General features: G+C 48.8%; 1 protein-coding gene across 1 annotated transcript in view; it reads left to right on the top strand.

The window, feature by feature from the left end:
• Positions 1-10,194, top strand: part of PSMD3 (proteasome 26S subunit, non-ATPase 3) — a 17,941-nt gene extending 7,747 nt beyond the window's left edge. The window contains exons 4-12 of the mRNA XM_003786409.1: positions 425-561; positions 1,462-1,652; positions 1,809-1,912; positions 6,320-6,434; positions 6,549-6,668; positions 6,812-6,915; positions 8,378-8,533; positions 9,599-9,649; positions 9,732-10,194. Of these exons, the coding sequence (XP_003786457.1) occupies positions 425-561; positions 1,462-1,652; positions 1,809-1,912; positions 6,320-6,434; positions 6,549-6,668; positions 6,812-6,915; positions 8,378-8,533; positions 9,599-9,649; positions 9,732-9,809 (1,056 nt within the window). The 3' untranslated portion in view covers positions 9,810-10,194. The remainder of the gene's footprint in view (positions 1-424; positions 562-1,461; positions 1,653-1,808; positions 1,913-6,319; positions 6,435-6,548; positions 6,669-6,811; positions 6,916-8,377; positions 8,534-9,598; positions 9,650-9,731) is intronic.
• The last annotated feature ends 2,215 nt before the right edge of the window (positions 10,195-12,409 follow it).

The raw sequence follows: 12,409 nt of genomic DNA, 5'->3' as shown, positions 1-12,409 counted from the left end.
TTTTTTTTTTTTTTTGAGGCAGAGTTTTACTCTGTTCCCCAGGCTACAGTGCCATGGTGCCAGCCTAGCTCACAGCAACCTGAAACTCCTGGGTTCAAGTGATCCTCCTGCCTCAGCCTCCTGAGTAACTGTGACTATAGGCTCGTGCCCCCTTACCTGACTAATTTTTCTGTTTTTAGTAGAGATGGGGTCTCACTCTTGCTCAGACTGGTCTTAAACTCCTGAACTCAAGGGAGCCACAGAGCCCAGCCTTCTTTTTTCTTTCTTAAAATTTTTTGATCGTATACAAGCTTTTATGTGAATATATGTTCCCAGTTCTCTTGGATATACGCCTAGAAGGGGAATTGCTGGCATATGATGACTCCATGTTTAACTTATCAAAGAAATGACAGGTCATTGGATTCTCTTTTGGCTTCTTTCTCAGGCACAAAAAGTCTCTGATGATTTGATGCAGAAGATCAGTACTCAGAACCGCCGGGCCCTAGACCTTGTGGCTGCAAAGTGTTACTATTATCACGCCCGGGTCTATGAGTTCCTGGACAAGCTGGATGTGGTGCGCAGGTACAAGTGGCCAAGAGTCTCGCTTGTGGCCCTTGGAGTCAGAGACTTGATGAGTCACTAGCACAGAACCGTAAACCTAGACAGGCAATAAGCTGGTAGATGTGAGGTGCCCAGCAGTTAATAGGGGTCATGGCTAACATGTCTGGAGCCATGTGAGGGGCTCAAGAGAGAGACTGATTCTAGATGAACAAATGGCTAACTGTTGAGCTGCTAAGAACTGTCTCCCAGTCTCTTCCCTTCACCACATTTGTTTATCCATTTTGAAGGGTCTCTTCCCTTCAAAACCTACAGAAGCTCCCCGTTTCTTGGCAAGGAAAATCCCAAGTCCCCACAATAGCTTATAAGGCCCATTGTGCTATGCCATGTTACAGCCTCCTTGGCTTTACCTCCTGCTTCCCTCAGCTCACTCCTCTCAGCCCTGCTGGCCTCCTGCTCTTCCTTGGATGTACCAGGCACACTCTTCCTCAGAGCCTTTGCTCTGGCTCTCCTCTCTGCCAAGACCACTCTTCTCCCTGCCTCCTCCAACCAAGCTTTTGCTTGACCCTTACCTCCTTAGTGAGTCCTGCAGTGGCCGAGCTATATGGAAGCACAGCCCCATCTGTCTCACCTCCTGTGTTCTTCATGGCCCCTATTACCTTCTTTCATGCCACGTAGTATACTTTGTCATGATCGTTGTATGTCTCCTACACTGAGTTCCCTGAGCACAGGTTTGTCCTTCTTATCCACCTAGAATACTGCTTCACACTGGGCAGCCCATAATTGAATATTCAGTAAATAACCAGAAAAGCAATTTGTATAACTTTTCTGAGGGCTTGAGAGTACATAAAGACACAACGACCATTCAGAGTGTTGTGTTGTGATCTGAAGCCTCTGACATGCTTTTTCCTTTCCTCCTTGCAGCTTCTTGCATGCTCGGCTCCGGACGGCCACCCTGCGGCATGACGCAGACGGGCAGGCAACCCTGCTGAACCTCCTGCTGCGGAATTATCTACACTACAGCTTGTATGACCAGGCTGAGAAGCTGGTGTCCAAATCCGTGTTCCCCGAGCAGGCCAATAACAACGAGTGGGCAAGGTACCTCTACTACACAGGTAAGCAGAGGGGTAAGCGCCCAAATCCCGTGTCTCAGGCTCACTTGGTGCAGATTTTCTAGGGGTCATGCATGAAAGGCCAGTTTGGCACTCTGGTTTGCCAATGGCTTAGATGACACCATGCTCATGACCCACTGTCCTTTCCTCCACACACAGGGCGCATTAAAGCCATCCAGCTGGAGTACTCAGAGGCCCGGAGAACAATGACCAATGCCCTTCGCAAGGCCCCTCAGCACACAGCTGTAGGCTTCAAACAGACGGTGAGCCATAGTTACCAGCATCCTTTGCCCTTATTCGTCTGATAACCATTTCAGTTTGTTTCCCAGTACAGGGGGCCTGGGAGAGCATCCCTAATCTCCCTCATCCAGAAAGTTGCATCAGGGGTCTGTATCATTTTCCAGAGCTCATGAAGCAGACATTACCTGCAGCTCTGTTCACGGTATCCTTGAGAGATAGCTTAGCGTATTTCTGATTTCCAGAACTCCTGACAAGTATTCCATATGAGGGCCTGGATTGTGATGATAGACCCCAGGCTCTTACCTGGTCCCTCCCATGCTCATTCAGGAGCAGTGTTGTCTATGGCCAAGGAATCTGGGAAATCTCCATATGGCTTACTGGTTTGAGTGGAGATAAACCTTGACCACCTATTAACTGTCAGTCACCAAGTGTTTTGGGGGGTCGTTAACCTTGGTATTAGACATTGCAAGGGATAGAAGGATCAGAAGTGGTATTTCTGTGGCAGCACCTGTGGCTCAGTGGGTAGGGCGCTGGCCCCATATACCAAGGATGGCGGGTTCAAACTGCAATAGCAACAAAAAAAGAAGTGGTATTTCTGGCTGGGTACTGTGGCTTATGCCTGTAATCCAAGCACTTTGGGAGGCTTAGGCAGGAGGACTGCTTGAGGCCAAGAGTTCAGGATCAGACTGAGCAAAAACCAGACCTCTTCTCTACAGAAGTAGAAAAATTAGGCTCGGCGCCTATAGCTCAACTGGCTAAGGCGCCAGCCACGTACACCTAAGGTGGCGGGTTCGAATCCCCAGCCTGGACCCGCCAAACAACAATGACGGCTGCAACCAAAAAATAGCCGGGCGTTGTGGCGGGCGCCTGTGGTCCCAGCTACTTGGGAGGCGGAGGCAGGAGACTCGCTTGAGCCCAGGAGTTGGAGGTTGCTGTGAGCTGTAATGCCATGGCACTCTACCCAGGGGGACAGCTTGAGGCTCTGTCTCAAAAAAAAAAAAAAAAAAAGAAAAAGAAAAATTAGCTGGGCATGATGGCAGATGCCTGTAATCCCAGCTACTCAGGAGGCTGAGGTAGGAGAATCATTTAAGCCGAGGATTTGACATGACATTGCTGTAAGCTATGATTAGAGATAGTATTTCAAAGAGATAGATAAAGAATGTTGGCCAGATATTGTGGCTTGTGCCTGTAATCCTAGCACTCTGGGAGGCCGAGGCTAGTGGATCACCTGCGCTCAGAAGTTCAAGACCAGTCTGAGCAAAACCAAGACCTGGTCTCTATTAAAACAAAAATAGAAAAACTAGCTGAGTGTTATGGCAGGTGCCTGTAGTCTCAGCTACTTGGGAGGCTGAGGCAAGAGAATCACTCCAATCCAGGAGTCTGAGATTGCTATGAACTAGGACACCACAGCACTCTACCCAGGGCAACTGAGTGAGGCTCTGTCTCAAAAATAAATAAATTAGTAAAAGAATGTTGACTCAGAAAGCTTGAGGGCCTATGTAAAGTCAGAGTCCAGTAGCCAGAATTTGGACCCAGTCTTCCCAACTAAAAGCCTGCTCCTACCTTTATATGACATCCACCTCCATGGTGCCCTTGACAGAGAATGGGATGAACATGTGCAGGTCAGTGTAGTAGAAGATTCGTTTTGTTTCTGTTCATAAGTTCAGAAAAAGACAGATTTGTTTTTGATCAAATAAAGAGGCCTTGACCAAATGCAATGGTTCATTCCTGTAATCCTAGCACTGTGGGAAGATCACTTGAGGTCAGGAGTTCAGACCAGCTGGAGCAAGAGCAAGACCTAGTCTCTATAAAAAACAGAGAGATTAGCCAGGTATGGTTGTGGGTGTCTGTAGTCTCAGCTACTCGGGAGGCTGAGGCAGGAGGATCGCTTGAGCCCAGTACTTTGAGGTTGCAGTGAGCTATGATGACACTACTACAATTTAGCCTAGGCAACAGAGTGAGACTCTCTGTTTCAAAAAAAGATAAAAAGTTGGGTGCAGTGGCTTCTGCCTCTAATCTTAGCACTCTAAGAGGCTGAGGTGGGTAGATTGCTTAAGCTCAGGAGTTTGAGACCAGCCTGAGAAAGACTGAGACCCTGTCTCTACTAAAAATAGAAAAACTAAGCTCAGCGCCTTTGGCTCAAGCAGCTAAGGCACCAGCCACATACACCTGAGCTGGCAGGTTCGAATCCAGCCCAGGTCCGCCCAACAACAATGACAGCTGCAACCAAAAACTAGCCGGGCATTGTGGCGGATGCCTATAGTCCCAGCTACTTGGGAGATTGAGGCAAGAGAATTGCTTAAGCCCACAAGTTGAAGGTTGCTGTGCGCTGTGATGCCACGGCACTCTACCCAGGACGACAGCTTGAGGTGCTGTCTCAAAAAAAAAAAAATAGAAAAACTAGTTGGGCATTGTGACAGTCACCTGTAGTTCCAGCTACTCGGGAGGCTGAGGCAAGAGAATCACTTGAACCCAAGAGTTTGATGTTGCTGTGAGCTATGAAGCCACAGCACTCTACCCAGAGCAGTAAACTAAGGCCCAGTCTCAAAAAAAATTCTTTGAATCAAAAATTTAAAAATTGAAGGAAAAGGACAGCCCCCATAGCTTAGTGGATAGGATGCCAGCCACACACACTGAGGCTAGTGGATTCAAATCCAGCCCAGGCCAGCTAAAACAACAATGGCAACAACAACAAAATAGCCAGGCGATATGGCGGATGCCTGTAGTCCCAGGTACTTGGGAGGCTGAGGCAAGAGAATTGCATAAGCCCAAGAGTTTGAGGTTGCAGTGAGCTGTGACACCATGACACTCTACCCAGGGCGATATAATAAGACTCTGTCTCAAAAAAAAATTGAAGGAAAAAAATATTTTTTTTACTTTGAGACAGAGTCTTATTTTGTCCCCCTCGGTAGAGTGCTGGGGCATGATAGCTCCCAGCAACCTCAAGCTCTTGGGCTCAAGGCAACCTCAATCCTCTTGCCTCAGCCTCCCTAATAGCTGGGACTACAGGAGCCTGCCATAATGCCTGGCTAATTTTTTAGTAAAGACAGGGTCTCACTCTTGCTCAGGCTGGTCTCAAACGCGTAAACTCAAGTGATCCACCCACCTCAGCCTCCCAAAGTGCTAGAATTATAGGCATGAGCCACCACGCCTAGCCAAGAAAAAAGATTTTATTGAAAAAGTTAAATTTGAATTGATTTTTGAAAGATGTGTAGAATTTTCACAGACAGGAAAGGCTTTTCAGATACACAGAGTGCATGAGCAAAATGTTAGATTGCTTATAATCTAAGACACACTAAAACTATTAAGCCTTTACTGGGAGAAAAACACTAAAGTTTCTCTTAAAAAACAACATACGGAGTATGTCATTTACTGGGGAGAGCTTTTGTAGGGTAAAACGGTGTTTTCAAACCAGAGTTTACTATGGACATACAAATTTTCATTTTCCTGTGGTAGAGCCAGGTGACAGGAAGGAACACAGAGAGCTGGAGGGAGGTTGTTTACTGTTGCACTGTTGGCGGGGAACCCTGGAAGACAGAAGGTGGCAATGAAGGCATGTTTGGGAGAAAGCCTGCTACCAGCCCTCACCAAAACTGCTTCTGTCTGCCCTTACCTGGCCCAGCTTGCTGAATGATATGCAGATCATCTGAGGATTCTGATTTGGACAGGCTGCACAGGCACTTAGGTGATGGCAGTGCTGGGCCCACGGGCCACACTGAGAAGGGAGGCTCTGGCTCACCAACTGTGGGCCATCTAGTACTCATGACCGCAGCTGCCTTCGCTCCACTGCACATTTGAATATCTTTGTCTGCCCGTTCCTGTCCTCCCCTCTCCCATGACACTTACTGTATTGTGACTTAGCTGACTTAGCAGTCTTGTGTACCTATTCTTCCTGCTGGGCAGAAACTCCCTAGTCCACAGTGGGCATAATTCAGAAATGCCTCTATACTACAGGGGAAGGAAGGCCCAGTTATCCAGCCAGCCTTCCATGTCCACACACAGCTTATTAACTGAGGTTCCACCAGGCCCCTTCCTGCATTTCTGCCTCTGCCCAGATAACTAGTTCTACCTGTCCATCCCCTCCTCTCCTCCAGAACAGTCCACTTCCCTGATCTGCATCCTTGGCTGACACATATTCCATTCCCCAGGCCTCTGCACCCTGTTCCCTCACTGTTGCTGAGCCACAGACGTTGATCCTCTGGCCTCACGTTGGAGCATTTGTCACTGTGGAGTGGTGTGTGTGCTGCTTGGTCAGATCAGCTTAGGGCTCTGAGGCCAAAGGGTCAGATGTTCCCAGGACCCAGCTCTAAAGGCACAGGTTTCAGGGGTTTCCTCTCCCTGTGGATCTAAACACAGTGCTGCTTTTCCATTTCATTTTCTTCCACCGGTGGGGATCCCTGCCCACTATTCTCCTGTGTCACCCTGCCCAGGTGCACAAGCTTCTCATCGTGGTGGAGCTACTGCTGGGGGAGATCCCTGACCGGCTGCAGTTCCGCCAGCCCTCCCTCAAGCGCTCACTCATGCCCTACTTCCTTCTGACCCAAGGTAAGGAAGACTGTCCCTCCTCCCCCCTGCCCCTGCCCAGCCTGTCAGACCCCTTCCACTGGGGGGGCCTGTGCCCATTTGCGTTATCTGATCTCCACTCCTGTTCCCCTGCAGCTGTCAGGACAGGAAACCTAGCCAAGTTCAACCAGGTCCTGGATCAGTTTGGGGAGAAGTTTCAAGCAGATGGGACCTACACCCTAATTATCCGACTGCGACATAATGTCATTAAGACAGGTATGGATCGGAGCCTAGGGGCCATTGGAGGACTAGGAGCCAGGCTGGGCTTCTCCAAGGGCCAAGGCCAGCTTTACCAGTGAAAGTGAACAGTGAAGGATCTGTGCCCACCCTGCCTGCCTCACTGCACCTTCCTCTCTCAGGTGTACGCATGATCAGCCTCTCCTATTCCCGAATCTCCCTGGCTGACATCGCCCAGAAACTACAGCTGGATAGCCCTGAAGATGCAGAGTTCATCGTTGCCAAGGTGGGGCTTGTTCAGGCACCATGGTGGCCAGGTTGTCACCATCTTGCCAGATTGAGGCAATAGCAGTGGAAGGAGATTGGCCAAGGAGGGGAGTAGGTAATGCTGTGGCATAGTCTTCTCAAGGAGTGCCAGTCATTTGCAGCGAAGCCAGCAAGTTGCCAGAGAGAGAATGAGTGCACATGAGTGTATGTGGTCTGACAATTAAGTTCATGAACTTGTCCTAGAAAAGGTGCTATATGTCTGGTTGCTGAATGTCACTATGGTCACCTTCAAAGTTCTCCCCTGGGAAAGCTATACACTGACCGCCTAGTCTACCCTTCAGAGCAATTTTTGAACTCTTTTTCTGGACTGGCCATCAGAGCTGTCGTCATATTACCCTTGATGTCCTGAATCTCATCAGAATGTTTGTCTTTAAATATTTCCTTTATCAGCAGGGCATGGTGGCTCATGCCTGTAATCCTAGCACTCTGGATGGCCAAGGTGGGAGAATTCCCTGAGCTCAGGAGTTCAAGACCATCCTGAGCAAGAGCAAGATTCCATCTCTACTAAAAATAGAAAAGTTAGCCAGGCGTTCTGGTGGGCACTTGTGAGCACAGCTACTTCGGAGACTGAGGCAGGATGATTGCTTGAACCCAGGAGTCTGAGGTTGCTGTGAATTAGGCTAACGCTATAGTACTCTAAGCTAGGCAACAAAGTGAGACTCTTATCTCAAAAAAATTTCCTTTATTTTTGGGTAAAGGATCAGATCAGGTGAATAGGAAGGGTGTTCCAATGCAGTTATTTGTTTACTGGCTAAAAACTCTGACAGGCAGTGCCCCATGAGCTGGTGCACTGTTAGAATGCAAGAGCCATACCTGTCTTAGGCCAAGGTTTTCAGTTAGGATTTTCCTGTTTCTCTATCAATGTTTACTTGGTCTGCTATCCTTGTCACTTGCAGCCAATGATGTTGATGCACAATTTGATGAATTTTTGCAATCTTTTCGCTAGTTCTACACGTTTACTGGCCACCCTGACCTCTCTGCATCAGTGATGCTTTCTCTCTCAGAAAAACGTTTGTACACGGCCATTTTCTTTATAGCATTATATCCTCATAAACTTGGACTAGCAGATCCCTGATTTCACTTCACTCTTGCCAAGTTTAACAAGAAATTTAATGTTTGTTCGTTGCTCTAATTCAAGTTCTGACATTCTTGCAACATCATACAAAATCATGCAACAACAATTATGAACACCACTCAGCAAGACACTGCCACACGTCAACATGGACACAGCTGTGAGATACGGGACAAGGTTATGAACCTTGTACAGTGTTGCCAACATAAGCACATGGTGGCATGTTCTCAAACTTAACTGTCCGACCTCATATGAGTGTGAGGAGACAGAGGAATAGGATGGGACACGATATGCTCCAACTTAGAAGATGAGTTTTCTGGTGATCTTCCCTGCCTTTGGGGGCTTGCAGGCCATCCGGGATGGCGTCATTGAGGCCAGCATCAACCATGAAAAGGGCTACGTCCAGTCCAAGGAGATGATCGATATCTATTCCACCCGAGAGCCCCAGCTAGCCTTCCACCAGCGCATCTCCTTCTGCCTGGACATCCACAACATGTCCGTCAAGGTGAGAAGCCCTTGGCTGCAGGGTCAGGCTTGGCGGCCCCATGCCTCTCCCTCCATAGCTTGGGTCCTCCGAGGAGGCTGGCTGGCTCTGTGGCCCAGTTTCCAGCCTATCTCTATAAAGTCAGTGAACAGCAAGGCAGGGGCTACAGAGAGGGGAGGGACCTTACCAGGATTCCATAGCCAATTGTGTGGGGTACTTAGTCACCAGGGAGGACCAGACGAGATTCAGAGTGCTAGGTTCTAGATTTGGTTCCAAATTTGAGTCATTTACCTTCCCTGGGCCTCTGTTGGTCTGCATCTGTGAAGCTGGTAGTGAGGTGTTACCTGTCTGGTCTGCTTCACAGTGTTGACAAGAGTAAATAAAATGACTATATTGAGACACTTAACTAAAAATGGGCTGATATCTGGCTTCCAGGTTGTTAAGCCCCGTCCTCTGAACACTGAGTTTGATGCTGTTACTCTTTGGTTGCTGTATTTTTTTCTGATCTCTTTGTCCCAGGAAACCAGGGATATCTATGCTGCCTTGCTTAAAATCTGGCAAAGCCGTACTCAGCATGACACACAAGGCCATTGTGATCTGGTCCCTTATGTCTCATCTTGCCTCACCTGCCACTGCCCACCCCACCTGAGCTAGCCCCACTGACCTCAGGCCTTTTACTCATGGCACCCTCCTGGAAGACCCTTCATTCCCACCACCAGCGCCTTTTCTTCCTCCCATGCCTAGTGGAGAGCGTACTCATTTATTCCTCCAAATTCTTTTTTTTTTTTTTTTTTTTTTTTTTTGCAGTTTTGGCTGGGGCCGGGCTTAAACTCCCCATCCCCAGTATATGGGGCCGGCGCCCTACTCCTTGAGAGACAGGCACCAGCTGTCCTCCAAATTCTAATGCTCACACACCACAGGGTTAATTTCTACGCCTAGCTCCCCACTAGACTAAACTGGAGAGTGGCATGTCTCTTCCCCTGTCAGTGTCTAGCGCACAGAGGGAAGGCAGGGGTGCAGATTAGACAAGTGCCACCTCTGCTTCTTTCCCTCCTTCACCTGGCTCCTCTCTCTGCTGCGCTCCAGGCCATGAGGTTCCCTCCAAAATCATACAACAAGGACTTAGAGTCTGCAGAGGTAAGCTTCCCTCTTCCTGGGTGAGACTGGATGGGCTGGGAGCTGCTCTGAAGCTTTGGCCTCACCACACCTCTTTCCCCAGGAACGGCGTGAGCGAGAGCAGCAAGACTTGGAGTTTGCCAAGGAGATGGCGGAAGATGATGACGACAGCTTTCCTTGAGCTAGGGGGCTGGGGAGGGGTGGGGTGAGTGGGGACTGGCTCTTTCTCTTTCCCCCTAGGGATCCCCTGCCCAAGAAACCAGCCCCCTCATCCCACATCCTACACACAGCTCTTGAGCTGCATAACTGCAGGGGGTGAGAGGTGCTGGGAGCCAGCCACCCCCACCTCACCTGGGGCCCTTCCCCAGCCAGTGACTTAGCACACGTTGGCAGGCGGGTGGGCAGCCTCCCCAGGCAGGGTCCTGGCTGGTGGTGTGGGCAACAGAAGGGGAGGGATAGCCCTGTGCTGCTCTCTGGGGAGTAGGGCACTGGAACTGGGATGTGTTGGGGTGTATGTTTTTTGAAGCTTCAATTATGATTTTTAAACAATAAAAAGTTCTCCAAAGCTCTTTGGGCATCAGTTACTATACTTCACTTTCATGGTAGAAATATTGACAGGGCCACATTTTTTTCCTTTTGTGTAGTTCAAAGTGCCTGATGGGTCTGCAGTGCAAGAGGGAGCCCAGGGTACAAGGCAGAGAGACCCTGAGCTGCGGGCAGAAGTACCTGCTTTTACTCTGGTAAACACTCTGTCTGGTGCTCAAATACTGGCAATTCACTAAACCTCTCAGGCTCCTTTCCCACATCTTTTAAATGAAAGATTAAGCTCAGTAGCCTCCTTGCTCTTAAAAGTAAGAATCTAGGGTTCTAGAGGCCCAAACAAAAGGCTGACCTTCAGGTGATGGGCACAGAGACAAGCCCTGGCAGGTTGAGCATAGGGCTATGTGGTGTAGGGATGGGCTTCTCGATGAGCAGAGTTGGTAGGGTCAGGCAGAAGGAGGATCCCCTGTGGCCTCCACTCATCAATTCCAGCTGTGCTCGGTGGAGAACACACCTGCCCGGAGCTTAAAAGCCTCCCTCCCCACCACTTGCCTCTCACAATGATGTTCCCTACGTTGAGTCATTGAATTAATTCGTGTGTTCTCCAGCTGGCACCTGGGACATTGCTGTATATGTCCTCAGTGTTCCTGCCAAGCTGTCTCATCTGAAAAACACCTGGCAGGTATCTGCCTCTGCCTTAGCTGCATCCCCTACTCCACCTGAACTTGACACATCCTCCAGGCTTTCTGGCTCACAGCAATTGATTTTGGCCCCAGTTTTAAGGCCACTCGATAATCAGATGCTTCTTAGGAGATGGTGGTTGGTATGAAAGTTTTATCTTCCTGGCCGGTTTGTAAGCCCTTCCAGAGCTGGGGCACGTGTCCTCCCTGGCCTTGCCCAGTGCCTGGCACACTATGGGTTCAGTAAAGTCCGGTTTGTTAGGAGAGGTACCCCACACACGTTCACCAGCTGCAGATTTTCATCTCCCCATCCAGGCATAACTTGTGCTTCGCAGATACTGCTGTGTTTTACAAACAAGGTTTCTGGCAACCCTGGGTCAAGCAAGTCTGGTGGCACTGTTTCTCCATCTTGTGCTCACTGTTACATTTTGGTAGTTCTTGCAGTATTTCTTTGTTTTGGTTTTGGTTTTTTTGTTGTTGAAATAGGGTCCTCTGTTACCTAGGCAGAATGCAATTTTGTCATCATAGCTCGCTGCACCCTCAAACTCCTGGGCCAACGTGATCCTCCTGCCTTAAGGTAGGATCCTCCTCAGCCTCCTGGGTAGCTGGGACTACAGGGATGCACCACCATGCCTGGCTAATTTCTATTTTTTTGAAGAGACAGGTCTTGCTCTTGCTCAGCCTGGTCTAACATTCCTAGCCTTAAGCAATCTTGCCTCAGCCTCTCAGAGTGCTAGGATTACATGCATGAGCTACCACGCCAGCCTGCCTCTTAGTATTTCAAACGTTTTCATTATTACCTATTATGATGTTCTGTAATCTGTGATCTTTGATGTTTTGAGGGCCACAAATCATGCCCATGGGAGTTAGCAACCTCAGTAAATTTGTGTATGTTCTGACTGCTCCACAAATCTGTTCCCTGCCTCAAGTATCCCTGTTGCCCTGAGACACAATATTGAAGTAGGGCAATTAATATCCCTACAGTGGCCTCTTAAGTGTTCTGGTAAAAGGAAGCGTCACGGGTGTCTCACTCTAAGCCAAAAGCGAGAAATGACAAAGCTTAGTGAGGAAAGCATGTCAAAAGCCAAGATAGATTGATTTTTGAAAAGGGAAACGAGAAGAGCAAAAAAATAAAGGCCGAAAGACAGGCTTCTTGCACCAGACATTTAGTCAAATTATGAATGCAAAAGAAAAGTTCTTGAAAGAAAAGTGCTGCTCCAGTGAACGCATGAATAATAATAAAGTGAAACGACCTTACTGCTAATACAGAGAAACATCCAGAGGTCTGGACAGAAGATCTACATCTACCACATCCTCTTAAGCCAAGCCTCCCGGGCAAGGCCCGCTCTTCAATTCTATGAAGGCTGAGAGAGGTGAGGAAGCTGCAGAAGAAAAGTTGGAAGCTAGCAGAAGTTGGTCCTTAAGACTTAAGGAAGGAAACCATCTCATAACAAAAGTGCAAGGTGGGCTCGGCGCCTGTGGCTCAAGCAGCTAAGGCGCCAGCCACATACACCTAAGGTGGCAGGTTCGAATCCCCAGCCCGGGCCCGCCAAACAACAAT

This window comes from Otolemur garnettii, unplaced genomic scaffold, assembly GCF_000181295.1.
Source record: "Otolemur garnettii isolate 467f Iridium unplaced genomic scaffold, OtoGar3 scaffold00018, whole genome shotgun sequence".
In the NCBI taxonomy this organism is placed as follows: domain Eukaryota; kingdom Metazoa; phylum Chordata; class Mammalia; order Primates; family Galagidae; genus Otolemur; species Otolemur garnettii.
This window is presented reverse-complemented; position numbering and strand designations above follow the sequence as displayed.